Raw genomic sequence first — 14945 nt, 5'->3', positions numbered from 1 at the left:
TATACACAAGGGAATATTATGCAGCCATCAAAAGGAATGAGATCTTGCCATTTGCAACGACGTGGATGGAACTGGAGGGTGTTATGCTGAGTGAAATAAGTCAATCAGAGAAAGACATGTATCACATGACCTCACTGATATGAGGAATTCTTAATTTCAGGAAAGAAACTGAGTGTTACTGGAGTGGTTGGGGGTGGGAGGGATGGGGTGGCTGGGTGATAGATATTGGGGAGGGTATGTGCTACGGTGAGCGCTGTGAATTGTGCAAGACTGTTGAATCACAGATCTGTACTTCTGAAACAAATAATGCAACATATTTTGAGAAAAAAGAAAAAGAAGAAGATAACAGGAGAGGAAGAAAAGGGGAGTATGTCAGAGGGGGAGACGAACCATGAGAGATGATGGACTCTGAAAAACAAACTGAGGGTTCTAGAGGGGAGGGGGGTAGGGGGATGGGTTAGCCTGGTGATGGGCATTGAGGAGGGCACGTTCTGCATGGAGCACTGGGTGTTATGAACAAACAATGAATCATGGAACACTGCACCAAAAACTAATGATGTAATATATGGTGATTAACATAACAATAAAAAAATTAAAAAAAAAAAAAAAAAAAAGAAGAAAGTGCCTGCTAAAATTTTAAAGGAAGAAAGACTTATATATGTACAAAATAAGGGTTGATACAATGATTGGATGGCAGATGACTGTAAAAATGAAAATTATAAAAGATTTTATAAAAGGAATTGATAAGATAAGAAGTTGTTTTTAAAAAGAAAGAAGAAGATTTAAAAAGAGAAAGAAAAAAGAAAAAAAAGGAGAGAATGTGATCAGGCAGGAGACTAGAACAAAGCCATACACTAGTGATTTAGGGTATATTTTGATCTGTTAGAACAAATTGTATCGCAAAATTTTAAAGAGAGAACAACTTATATATATATGCCAAAAATAAGGGTATCTACTCTGAAGGGATAAAAATATGACTCTGAAAATGAAAAATAAAAAATGGTTTTTTTTAAAAAAAGGGATTGATAAGATGTTGGTTGAAAAAGGGAAAAAGAAAAATTCAAAAAAAAAGTTAAAAAAATTAACTTTGAAAAACTAATGAATTATGGTAAAAAAGCCATGAATTCTATGTGCAGTATTCCCCTAGTGCTGCAGTTCTCCCGTTCTCCTTGATCGGTAAACTTGGTCTTGGCTTGCTGGCTGTTCGTGCTGATCTTCTGGCGGAGGGGCCTGTTGCCATGGTTCCCAAATGTCTTTGCCGGAGGCGGAATTGCCCTGCCCTTGTGAGTCCAGGCTAAGCAGGCTGCTCCGGTTTGCTCTCAGGAGATTTTGTTCCCTGCAAGCTCTCGGTATAGGTTTGGAGGACCAGGGTGAAAATGGTGGCCTCCCAATCTCCGCCCGGAGGAGCTGAGAACTCGGGGCCCCGCTCCTCAGTGTGCCCCCAGAGAAAAGCAGTCACTCCCGTCTCACAATGGGCATATTTTTTTTATTTTTTTTAATTTTTTATTGTTATGTTAATCACCATATATTACATCATTAGTTTTTGATGTAGTGTTCCATGATTCATTGTTTGTTCATAACACCCAGTGCTCCATGCAGAATGTGCCCTCTTTAATACCCATCACCAGGCTAACCCATCCCCCTACCCTCCTCCCCTCTAGAACCCTCAGTTTGTTTTTCAGAGTCCATCGTCTCTCATGGTTCATCTCCCCCTCCGACTTACTCCCCTTCATTCTTCCCCTCCTGCTATCTTCTTCTTTTTCTTTTTTCTTAACATATGTTGCATTATTTGTTTCAGAAGTACAGATCTGTGATTCAACAGTCTTGCACAATTCACAGCGCTCACCATAGCACATACCCTCCCCAATGTCTATCACCCAGCCACCCCATCCCTCCCACCCCTCACCACTCCAGCAACCCTCAGTTTGTTTCCTGAGATTAAGAATTGCTCATATCAGTGATGTCATATGATACATGTCTTTCTCTGACTGAGTTATTTCACTCAGCATTAACACCCTCCAGTTCCATCCATGTCGTTGCAAATGGCAAGATCTCATTCCTTTTGATGGCTGCATAATATTCCATTGTGTATATATACCACTTCTTCTTTATCCATTCCTCTGTCGAGGGACATCTTGGCTCTTTCCACAGTTTGGCTATTGTGGACATTGCTGCTATAAACATGGGGGTGCACGTATCCCTTCAGATCCCTACATTTGTATCTTTGGCGTAAATACCCAGTAGTGCAATGGCTGGATCGTATGGTAGCTCTATTTTCAACTGTTTGAGGAACCTCCATACTGTTTTCCAGAGTGGTGGCACCAGCGTGCATTCCCACCAACAGTTTAGGAGGGTTCCCTTTCTCCATATCCCCGCCAACATCTGTCGTTTCCTGACTTGTTAATTTTAGCCATTCTGACGGATGTGAGGTGGTATCTCATGGAGGTTTTGATTTGGATTTCCCTGATGCCGAGCGATGTTGAGCACTTTTCATGTGTCTCTTGGCCATTTGGATGTCTTCTTTGGAAAAATGTCTGTTCATGTCATCTGCCCATTTCTTGATTGGATTATGTGTTCTTTGGGTGTTGAGTTTGATAAGTTCTTTATAGATTTTGGATACTAGCCCTTTATCTGATATGTCATTTGCAAATATTTTCTCCCATTCTGTCAGTTGTCTTTTGGTTTTGTGGACTGTTTCTTTTGCTGTGCAAAAGCTTTTTATCTTGATGAAATCCCAATAGTTCATTTTTGCCCTGGCTTCCCTTGCCTTTGGCGATGTTTCTAGGAAGAAGTTGCTGCGGCTGAGGTCGAAGAGGTTGCTGCCTGTGTTCTCCTTTAGGATTTTGATGGACTCCTGTCTCACGTTTAGGTCTTTCAACCATTTGGAGTCTATTTTTGTGTGTGGTGTAAGGAAATGGTCCAGTTTCATTCTTCTGCATGTGGCTGTCCAATTTTTCCAACACCATTTGTTGAAGAGACTGTCTTTTTGCCATTGGACATTCTTTCCTGCTTTGTCAAAGATGAGTTGACCATAGAGTTGAGGGTCCATTTCTGGGCTCTCAATTCTGTTCCATCGATCTATGTGTCTGTTTTTGTGCCAGTGCCATACTGTCTTGATGATGACAGCTTTGTAATAGAGCTGGAAGTCCGGAATTGTGATGCCGCCAGCTTTGCTTTTCTTTTTCAATATTCTTCTGGCTATTCGGGGTCTCTTCTGGTTCCATACAAATTTTAGGATTATTTGTTCCATTTCTTTGAAAAAGGTGGATGGTATTTTGATGGGGATTGCATTGAATGTGTAGATTGCTCTAGGTATCACTGATATCTTCACAATGTTTGTTCTTCCAATCCATGAGCATGGAACGTTTTTCCATTTCTTTGTGTCTTCCTCAATTTCTTTCATGAGTATTTTATAGTTTTCTGAGTACAGATCTTTTGCCTCTTTGATTAAATTTATTCCTAGGTATCTTATGGTTTTGGGTGCAATTGTAAATGGGATCGACTCCTTGATTTGTCTCTCTTCTGTCTTGTTGTTGGTGTATAGGAATGCCACTGATTTCTGTGCATTGATTTTATAGCCTGCTACTTTCCTGAATTCCTGAATGAGTTCTAGCAGTTTTGGGGTGGAGTCTTTTGGGTTTTCCACATACAGTATCATATCATCTGCAAAGAGTGAGAGTTTGACTTCCTCTTTGCCGATTTGGATGCCTTTGATTTCTTTTTGTTGTCTGATTGCTGTGGCTAGGACTTCTAATACTATGTTGAATAGCAGTGGTGAGAGTGGACATCCCTGCCGCGTTCCTGACCTTAGGGGAAAAGCTCTCAGCTTTTCCCCATTGAGAATGATATTCGCTGTAGGTTTTTCATAGATGGCTTTGGTGATATTGAGGTATGTACCCTCTATCCCTATTGTCTGAAGAGTTTTGATCAAGAAAGGATGCTGTACGTTGTCAAATGCTTTTTTTGCATCTATTGGGAGGATCATATGATTCTTCTTCTTTCTTTTGTTAATGTATTGTATCACGTTGATTGATTTGCAGGTGTTGAACCAGCCTTGAAGCCCAGGGATAAATCCCACTTGGTCATGGTGAATAATTCTTTTAATGTACTGTTGGATCTTATTGGCTAGTATTTTGGTGAGAATCTTTGCATCCATGTTCATCAAGGATATTGGTCTGTAATTCTCCTTTTTGATGGGGTCTTTGTCTGGTTTGGGGATCAAGGTCATGGTGGCCTCATAAAATGTGTTTGGAACTTTTCCTTCCATTTCTATTTTTTGGAACAGTTTCAGGCGAATAGGTATTAATTCTTCTTTAAATGTCTGATAGAATTCCCCTGGGAAGCCATCTGGCCCTGGGCTTTTGTTTCTTGGGAGATTTTTGATGACTGCTTCATTTTCCTTCGTGGTTATAGGTCTGTTCAGGTTTTCTATTTCTTCCTGGTTCAATTTTGGTAGTTGATACATCTCTAGGAATGCACCCATTTCTTCCAGGTTATCTAATTTGCTGGCATAGAGTTGCTCATAATATGTTCTTATATTTGTTTGTTTTTCTTTGGTGTTGGTTGTGATCTCTCCTCTTTCATTCATGATTTTGTTGATTTGGGTCATTTCTCTTTTCTTTTTGATCAGTCTGGCCAGGGGTTTATCAGTCTTGTTAATTCTTTCCAAGAACCAGCTCCTAGTTTCGTTGATCTGTTCTACTGTTCTTTTGGTTTCTAGTTCATTGATTTCTGCTCTGATCTTTATGATTTCTCTTCTCCTGCTGGGTTTAGGCTTTCTTTGCTGTTCTTTCTCCAGCTCCTTTAGGTGTAGGGTTAGGTTGTGTATTTGAGACCTTTCTTGTTTCTTGAGAAAGGCTTGTATTGCCACATACTTTACTCTCAGGACTGCCTTTGCTGTATCCCAAAGATTTTGAACAGTTGTGTTTTCATTTTCATTGGTTTCCATGAATTTTTTAAATTCTTCTTTAATTTCCTGGTTGACCCATTCATTCTTTAGTAGGATGCTCTTTAGCCTCCATGTATTTGAGTTCTTTCTGACTTTCCTCTTGTGACTGAGATCTAGTTTCAAAGCATTAGCGTCTGAAAATATGCAGGGAATAATCCCAATCTTTTGGTACCGGTTGAGACGTGATTTGTGACCTAGGATGTGATCAATTCTGGAGAATGTTCCATGGGCACTAGAGAAGAATGTGTATTCCGTTGCTTTGGGATGGAATGTTCTGAATATGTCTGTAAAGTCCATTTGGTCCAGTGTTTCATTTAAAGTCTTTATTTCCTTGTTGATCTTTTGCTTAGATGATCTGTCCATTTCAGTTAGGGGGGTGTTAAAGTCCCCCACTATTATTGTATTGTTGTCAATGTGTTTCTTTGCTTTTGTTATTAATTGCCTTATATAATTGGCTGCTCCCACGTTAGGGGCATAGATATTTACAATTGTTAGATCTTCTTGTTGGATAGAGCCTTTAAGTAGGATATAGTGTCCTTTTTCATCTCTTATTACAGTCTTTGTTTTAAAATCTAATTTGTATGATATAAGGATTGCCACCCCAGCTTTCTTTTGGTGTCCATTAGCATGGTAAATGGTTTACCACCCCCTCACTTTCAATCTGGGGGTGTCTTTGGGTCTAAAATGAGTCTTCTGCTGACAGCATATTGATGGGTCTTGTTTTTTAATCCAATCTGATAGCCTATGTCCTTGATTGGGGCATTTAGCCCATTTACATTCAGGGTAACTATTGAAAGGTATGAATTTAGTGCCATTGTATTGCCTGTAAGGTGACTGTTACTGTATATTGTCTGTGTTCCTTTCTGATCTATGCTGCTTTTAGGCTCTCTTTTTGCTTAGAGGACCCCTTTCAATATTTCTTGGAGGGCTGGTTTCGTGTTTGCAAATTCCTTTAGTTTTTGTTTGTTCTGGAAGCTTTTTATCTCTCCTTCTATTTTCAATGACAGCCTAGCTGGATATAGTATTCTTGGCTGCATATTTTTCTCGTGTAGTGCTCTGAAGATATCATGCCAGTCCTTTCTGGCCTGCCAGGTCTCTGTGGATAGGTCTGTTGCCAATCTAATGTTTCTACCATTGTAGGTTACATATCTCTTCTCCTGAGCTGCTTTCAAGATTTTCTCTTTGTCTCTGAGACTCATAAGTTTTACTATTAGATGTAGGGGTGTTGACCTATTTTTATTGATTTTGAGAGGGGTTCTCTGTGCCTCCTGGATTTTGATGCCTGTTTCCTTCCCCACATTAGGGAAGTTCTCTGCTATAATTTGCTCCAATATTCCTTCTGCCCCTCTCTCTCTTTCTTCTCCATCTGGGATCCCAATTATTCTAATGTTGTTTCGTCTTATCGTATCGTTTATCTCTCGAATTCTGTCCTCGTGATCCTGTAGTTGTTTCTCTCTCTTTTTCTCAGCCTCTTTATTTTCCATCATTTGGTCTTCTATATAGCTGATTCTCTCTTCTGCCTCATTTATCCTAGCAGTTAGTGCCCCCATTTTTGATTGCACCTCATCAATAGCCTTTTTGATTTTGACTTGGTTAGATTTTAGTTCTTTTATTTCTCCAGAAAGGGTTTCTATAATAACTTCCACACTTTTTTCAACCCCAGCTAGTATCTTTAAAGTCATGATTCTGAACTCTAAGTCCGACATCGTACTAATGTCAGTATTGAGTAGGTCCCTGGCAGACGGTACTACCTCTTGTTCTTTTTGCTGAGGTGATTTTTTTTCGTCCTGTCATTTTGTCCAGAGGAGAACAGAGGAATGAGGGAACAGAATGCTAACAGGTTAACAACGTCTCCAGCAAATATACTCTAAAGAAATCAGAAAAGACCTGAAACCAGGGGACAAGAAAGGGAAAAAAAGGAGAGAAAAAAAGGAAAAAGAAAAAGATAAAAACAAACAAAAACAGAACAAAAGAAACAGAATATGATCAAATATGATCAGGCTAGTGCATAGATCAGTGCCACACACTAGCTTTTGGGCATATTTTGGTCTGTTAGAAGAAAGTGCCTGCTAAAATTTTAAAGGAAGAAGGACTTATATATGTACAAAATAAGGGTTGATACAATGATTGGATGGCAGATGACTGTAAAAATGAAAATTATAAAAGATTTTATAAAAGGAATTGATAAGATAAGAAGTTGTTTTTAAAAAGAAAGAAGAAGATTTAAAAAGAAAAAGAAAAAAGAAAAAAAAGGAGAGAATGTGATCAGGCAGGAGACTAGAACAAAGCCATACACTAGTGATTTAGGGTATATTTTGATCTGTTAGAACAAATTGTATCGCAAAATTTTAAAGAGAGAACAACTTATATATATATGCCAAAAATAAGGGTATCTACTCTGAAGGGATAAAAATATGACTCTGAAAATGAAAAATAAAAAATGGTTTTTTTTAAAAAAAGGGATTGATAAGATGTTGGTTGAAAAAGGGAAAAAGAAAAATTCAAAAAAAAAGTTAAAAAAATTAACTTTGAAAAACTAATGAATTATGGTAAAAAAGCCATGAATTCTATGTGCAGTATTCCCCTAGTGCTGCAGTTCTCCCGTTCTCCTTGATCGGTAAACTTGGTCTTGGCTTGCTGGCTGTTCGTGCTGATCTTCTGGCGGAGGGGCCTGTTGCCATGGTTCCCAAATGTCTTTGCCGGAGGCGGAATTGCCCTGCCCTTGTGAGTCCAGGCTAAGCAGGCTGCTCCGGTTTGCTCTCAGGAGATTTTGTTCCCTGCAAGCTCTCGGTATAGGTTTGGAGGACCAGGGTGAAAATGGTGGCCTCCCAATCTCCGCCCGGAGGAGCTGAGAACTCGGGGCCCCGCTCCTCAGTGTGCCCCCAGAGAAAAGCAGTCACTCCCGTCTCACAATGGGCATATTTTTTTTATTTTTTTTAATTTTTTATTGTTATGTTAATCACCATATATTACATCATTAGTTTTTGATGTAGTGTTCCATGATTCATTGTTTGTTCATAACACCCAGTGCTCCATGCAGAATGTGCCCTCTTTAATACCCATCACCAGGCTAACCCATTCCCCTACCCTCCTCCCCTCTAGAACCCTCAGTTTGTTTTTCAGAGTCCATCGTCTCTCATGGTTCATCTCCCCCTCCGACTTACTCCCCTTCATTCTTCCCCTCCTGCTATCTTCTTCTTTTTCTTTTTTCTTAACATATGTTGCATTATTTGTTTCAGAAGTACAGATCTGTGATTCAACAGTCTTGCACAATTCACAGCGCTCACCATAGCACATACCCTCCCCAATGTCTATCACCCAGCCACCCCATCCCTCCCACCCCTCACCACTCCAGCAACCCTCAGTTTGTTTCCTGAGATTAAGAATTGCTCATATCAGTGATGTCATATGATACATGTCTTTCTCTGACTGAGTTATTTCACTCAGCATTAACACCCTCCAGTTCCATCCATGTCGTTGCAAATGGCAAGATCTCATTCCTTTTGATGGCTGCATAGTATTCCATTGTGTATATATACCACCTCTTCTTTATCCATTCATCTGTCGATGGACATCTTGGCTCTTTCCACAGTTTGACTATCACAATGGGCATATTTTAAAACATAAGGAAAGTTTGAAAGTAAATGAAGAGAAAAAGATATGCTGTGCTCATACTAATCAAAAGAGCAGGGATAGCTATATTAATATAGGGTAAAATTTTATAGCAGAAATCATTACTAGCATTAGAAAAGTGTAACTACATAATTTTTATCAAAAAGCCAGTTAAAAATATTAGGTGTCTAAGAATATAGTCTCAAAATATATGAAGCATAAAAAGGAGAAGGAATTCAAGAAATAGACATTCATGGTCACAGTAGATAATTTTAACATATTTCTCTCTCATTGTGATAGAAAAAGGACATTAAAAATCATTAAACCTGTAAAATGTTTGAATAAAACAATTAGTAGACTAAATCTAAAGAAATATACAAAGTATTGTATACCCAACAACTAAAGAATGATGCTATTCTTTCATATGCACAGGAATATTTATTTAGAAGAACTGATCATATGTTAAGGCAAGTCTCAATAAATTTCAAAGATATAAAAAGATATATAAATTGTTATTTATAAAAGATACCATTAGAACAATACAAACCTTTGTAAATACTGTAAGGAAAAAAAGGGAATAAACCCCAGTCATATCAATAAATATAAGTAGATCTAAACCACCCATTGTAAAAAAAAGATTTTAAAATTGCAATTCCAAATAAAAGCCAAATTCATGCTAACCTCAAGACACTCCTTATGCAATGATTCAGAAATATTGAAAATAAAATGGGAAGGGTATGAAATTAGGAGTCTCAGCCTTAATATAAAACAAAGTGGAATTCAAACCTAAGAGCATCAAAAGTTACCCAAAAAAAGGCATTAATACTAAAATGTAATATTTATAATCAAGATAGAAAAGTTATGAATATTTTTGTACTAAATGACAGACAACCTCTGTAAGGCATAAATTATAGGAGATATGAGGGAAAAAAACCATATAATACATGAGATGTTTAATTCTTTTCTTTTAGTCCAAGATAGATTATGTCAGTAGAGAATAAATATGGACAAAGAATACCTAAGTGATAAAGTCAATTTGGTGAACATGATCAATATCTGTCTAATTCTATATCCTTCAAAAATAATTCATTTATGAATATGACCATTTTTGCATACATTTAAAAATACATATATATTCTCTGGTTGTAACTGAACAAAACAAGAAAAAACAAAATCAGAATATGAAAATACCCTCCCTTTTGAAATTTCTTAAAGATTATTTTTTTCTTTATAATTAATCTCTACACCCAACATGGGTCTTAAACTCACTACCCTGAGATCAAGAGTCACACGCCACCAACTGAGCCAGCCAGGCACCCCCTACCCCTTTTGAAATTTAAAAAATCATTTTAGGTGATACTTGCTTTCAATCAAGAATTACAAATTTTCTAGAAAATAATGAAAATATTATATATCAGAAACTATGAGATGCAATAAACAACTACTGGGAGAATAATGTGTATATACATTATACACTCATTTCAGTAAGAAAGAAAAAAAAGGGGTGCCTGGTTGTCTCAGTCAGTTAAGCATCTGCCTTTGGCTCAGGTCATGAACTCAGCATCCTGAGATTGAGCCCAGAGTTGGGCTTCCTGCTTGGCAGGGAGCCTGCTTCTCCCTCTCTGTCCGCCTGCTTGTGCTCTTTCTCTCTATCATATAAATAAATGAAATCTTAAAAAAAAAAAGAAAAAGAAACAACTGAAACACATGACTCATTAAAAAAATTAATGGAAGGAAAATATATAAAAATGTACACAAGTACATAAATTAATAACTAAAAATATAAAGCCAGCTAACCAACAATTAAGTCAAGACAACTAGAACTTCATAAAAATAAAGAAATGGGTAAACCTGCCCCGCAAAAAAAGGAGATATAAATACATTCAAAGAAATGATAAGTTAATGCTGCTATAAACATTGGAGTGCATGTATCCCTCTGAAATAGTATTTTCCTTTCTTTTGGTAAATACCTAGTAGCACAATTGCTGGACCATATTTTTAAATTTTTGAGCAACTTCTGTACTGTTTTCCAGAGTTGCTGCGCCTGTTTGTATTCCCACCAGAAGTGCAAGGGTCCCCCTTTCTCTACATCTTCACCAACACCTGTTGTTTCCTGTGTTGTTGATTTTAGCCATTCAGACAGGTGTGAGGTGATATCTCATTGTAGTTTTGATTTGTATTTCTCTGAGGATCAGTGATGTCATAGCAACATTATCTACAATTGCCAAATTATGGAAACAGCCCAAGTGTCCATCAAATGGTGAATGGATAAAGGTGTGTGTGTGTGTGTGTGTGTGTGTGTGTGTGTGTGAGCGTGCACAATGGAATATTACTCAGCCATAAAAAATGAAATCTTGCCATTTGCAACAACATGGATGGAGCTAGAGCATATTATGCTAACCAAAACAAATCAGTCAGAGAAAGACAAATACCATACAATTTCACTCGTATGTGGATTTTAAGAAACAAAACAAATGAACAAAGGGGAAAAAAAGAGAGAGGCAAACCAAGAGACAGACTCTTACTTATAGAGAACAAATTGATGGTTACCAGAGGAGAGGTGGGTGGGAGAATGGGTGATGGGGATTAAGGAGTGTACTGTTGTGATGAGGACTGGTTATTATATGGAAGTGTTGAATCATTATATTGTATACTTGAAACTAATATTACACTGTATGTTAACTAACTGGAATTTATTTTTTTTAAGATTTTATTTATTTGACAGAGAGAGACACAGTGAGAAACACAAGCAGGGGGAGTGGGAGAGGGAGAAGCAGGCTTTCTGCTGAGCAGGGTGCCCGATGCAAGGCTTGATCCCAGGACCCTAGGACCATGACCTGAGCCAAAGGCAGATGCTTAATGACTGAGCCACCTAGGCACCCTGCTAACTGGAATTTAAATAAAAACTTTTTAAAAAATAAATAAGAAACACAAAGTATAAAAAAAAGAAAAAGCACTTGAATTCCATGCAAATAAAATTTAAATTTTTATAAGATTTTATTTAATTTTTATTTGAGAGAGAGAGAGCATGTGGAGGAGCAGAGGGAGAGGAACAAATAGACTCCACAATGAGCATAGAGCCTGATGTGGGGCTTGACCCCGTGACCCTAAGATCATGACCCAAACCAAAGCCAAGAATCAGACACTCAACCAACTGAGCCACCCAGGTGCCCCCAAAATACTTAAATTTTTAATGGAACTCATAACTTTCTAACTACAAAAAAAATATTAAAACTGATGTCAGAAGAAATAGAAAATAGAAAACTGAAACTTTCACAATTTTTATAGAAATAAACTTGTCAAAGATTCACTCTTCGATGAAATAAGAAAAGTCCCAGATGGCTTCATAGAGGGTGTTCCATAAGCTTTTAAAAGAGCAGATAACCCTGGGTGGCTCAGTTGGTTAAGTGTCTGCCTTCAGCTCAGGTCATGATCCCAGGGTCCTGGGATCGAGTCCCTCATTGGGCTCCCTGCTCCGGGGAGAGCCTGCTTCTCTCTCTCCCTCTGCCCCTCCCCCTGCTTGTGCTCTTGCTCTCTTTCAAATAAATAAATAAAATCTTTTTTAAAAAATAAAGAGCAGATAAGAACAATGCTATTTAAATGTTCAGATCCTAGAAAAATTAAAACTGAACAAAATAAAATAAAAATATACTTAAAAATAAAGTTTACATATAAGTGAGATCATACTGTGTCTTTCTCTGTCTGACTTATTTCATGTAGCATAATGCCCTTAAGGTCCATCCATGTTGTCACAAATGTCAGAATTTCTATATTTTTTATGGCTGAATAATATTTCATTATATAGATATACCATATTTTCTTTATCCATTCAATCATCATCGGACTCATGTTTCCATGTCTTGGCTATTGTAAATAATGCTGCAATGAACAGCAGATACCTTTTTTAGTTAGTGCAGATATCTTTTTGAGTTAGTGTTTGTGTTTCCTTCAGATAAATACCCAGAAATGGAATTAGTGGATCATATGGTAGTTCTATGTTTAATCTTTTGAGGAACCCCCAAACTGTTTTCCCTACTGGCTGTACCAATATACAGTCCCACCAGCAGTGCACAGGTTTCCCTTTTCTCCACATCCTCACCAACACTTTTTATCTCTTGTCTTTTTTATAATAGCCATTCTAATAGGTGTGAGGTGTTTGTATTTCACTCATTTTTAGTGATACTGAGCACCTTTTCCTGTACCTGTTGGTCATCTGGATGTCTTCTTAAAAAAATATCTGTTCAGATCCATTTTTTAATCAGATTGTTTGCTATTGAGTTGTATAAGTTTTTTATGTATTTTGGATATTAACCCCTTATCAGATATATCATTTGCAAATATTTTTTCCCATTCAGTAGATTACCCTTTCATTTTATTCATGGTTTCCATTGCTGTTCAGAAGCTTTTTAGTTTGATGTTGTCTGACTTGTTTATTTTTGTATTTTTTATGTATATAAAGACACATGTATGATATATATCATATAATTCTTATCCATGAGAGTGTTGGCCTAATGGAAATTACTTGGCCATTACTGGAAATAAAATCCTATATATTATTTTAATTGATTTAATAGAAGAGTTCTTTCCTAATGATATCTAAATAGGCAACTTCCTCTAACAAAATTCTGTCTTGGGTACATAGGGGTGCACACTGGATATGTGTTGAAAATTCCAGTTAGAGATGTTAGTATTCCATCTTACTACAGTGGGTTCCATCTAGAAAAGAAATAATCCTTGTTGGGAGCTCTTTGGGTATCAAACCTTCTTAGCAACATGGGCTAGAAAACCAGGTTTTCTATCTCATCCATTTAACTATATGCTCAGTGGAATAATTGACTTGGGTCTACTCTTATGATTACTCTCTTGATTCAGATTAGGTCAAGAATTGGCTACTGTCCTCAAGATGACCCCATGCTCCACCACATGACAGGTCAGGAAATGCTGATGATGTATGCCAGGCTTCGAGGGGTCCCTGAGCCAGACATTTGCAAGTATGTGGAAAACTTTTTGTATGCAATGCACCTGGAAACAAATGCTGATGAGTTTGTCCACATATACAGGTCAGACATAATGCTTTTGCAATTAAGCTACCTACTTGTGTTTCTACTGTTTAGAATGAATGCCTGCAAATTTAACCTGATCTATCTGTCACACAGGGGCCATGACTGTGAAATAGCCTAATGTCCTGTCAGGATTCAGATGTCAGGAATGAGGCGGATCCCATTTATATGAATTTAACCTTTTGCAGACATGAGCTGTAGACTTTGCATTTCATAAAAAAGTACCTTCATCCTTACCTCTTTATTGTTTTTTCTTTCCCCAAAACAAAATTATTTTACCAATAATGATGCTGAAATAAATTACCAAGGAAAAAGTCATTTCAGTGAAAATGAATTGATATACACGTCTGGACTTGGGCTTGCTGAGTCCCTGTGCACTGCTGGTGGGACTGGGTTTGTGAGTCATATCAAATCAGCATTCTGTATACATGAGCTAATTCCTATGGATTAATGACATGTGTACCCTTATCTTCTTTCTCCTCTACTTTCTCCTTTGACAATAAAGTGAAGGAAACAGATGTAGACTAAATACTGCTATTGCCCTAATGGGAAAGTCCTCAGTTGTCTTCCTGGATGAGCCATCTACTGGCTTAGACCCAGTAGCCAGGCGTCTGCTGTGGGACACAATTACATGGATGTGTAGAAGAGACAAAGCTATCGTTATAACTTCTCACAGGTATGACCCTTTGGGAAGCTTGGTTGAAAGTTAAAAAAGTATAGGAGGGCATTAGGTGGAGCCAGAAATAAAGGCAGTGAATGCTTAAGTATATGAGCTACATAGGATGGACTGTAGGTAGAAGCTGATTCTTGACTGATGCCAAGAATTCTCAGTTGAATTCAGTAGTGCAGAAATGACAGAAAATAGGAAGTTAAGGAACTGTTCCTATTGTTATATAGGAATCAACTGCTTTGAATCTTTAGATCTTCTCTTCCCAAATATGGTCTCAGTGGTGATTATCTGCATTACCAAGCTTTCCTACTGCAACTGTTACTTTATAATCTTAGCTCTGCTTGGAGATATGGAATTTGCCTGCTGAAAGGCCATCTCTTCAACCGTATCTCCTTTGTGTCCCTAGCATGGAAGAATGCGAGGCCTTCTGTACCAGACTGGCCATTATGGTAAAGGGGAGGTTCAAGTGCCTGGGCAGCCCTCAGCACCTCAAGAACAAGTTTGGTAATGCATACACTCTGACAGGAAAGATTAAGTTTGGAAACAATGAAGATAAACTAGAGGAGTTCAAAGAATTCATGGCAGCAACTTTCCCAGGTAATGTAGGCAGGGCTTCCTTGTGATGACTGTGTTAAGCTTTTACATTGTTCTGCTT

At 37.7% G+C, this 14945-nt stretch overlaps 1 protein-coding gene across 1 annotated transcript in view; it reads left to right on the top strand.

Annotated features, from left to right (window-relative positions):
- The window catches only part of LOC113932540 (ATP-binding cassette sub-family A member 3-like), a 256540-nt gene that overhangs the window by 210175 nt on the left and 31420 nt on the right, over positions 1-14945 (top strand). Inside the window, 3 exon segments of the mRNA XM_035722222.1 lie at positions 13433-13620; positions 14126-14296; positions 14697-14887. Of these exon segments, the coding sequence (XP_035578115.1) occupies positions 13433-13620; positions 14126-14296; positions 14697-14887 (550 nt within the window).

The sequence above is a fragment of the Zalophus californianus genome, chromosome 10, assembly GCF_009762305.2.
Source record: "Zalophus californianus isolate mZalCal1 chromosome 10, mZalCal1.pri.v2, whole genome shotgun sequence".
NCBI classification, from domain to species: domain Eukaryota; kingdom Metazoa; phylum Chordata; class Mammalia; order Carnivora; family Otariidae; genus Zalophus; species Zalophus californianus.
The sequence above is the reverse complement of the archived record's forward strand: the minus strand, read 5'-3'. Positions and strand labels throughout refer to the sequence as shown.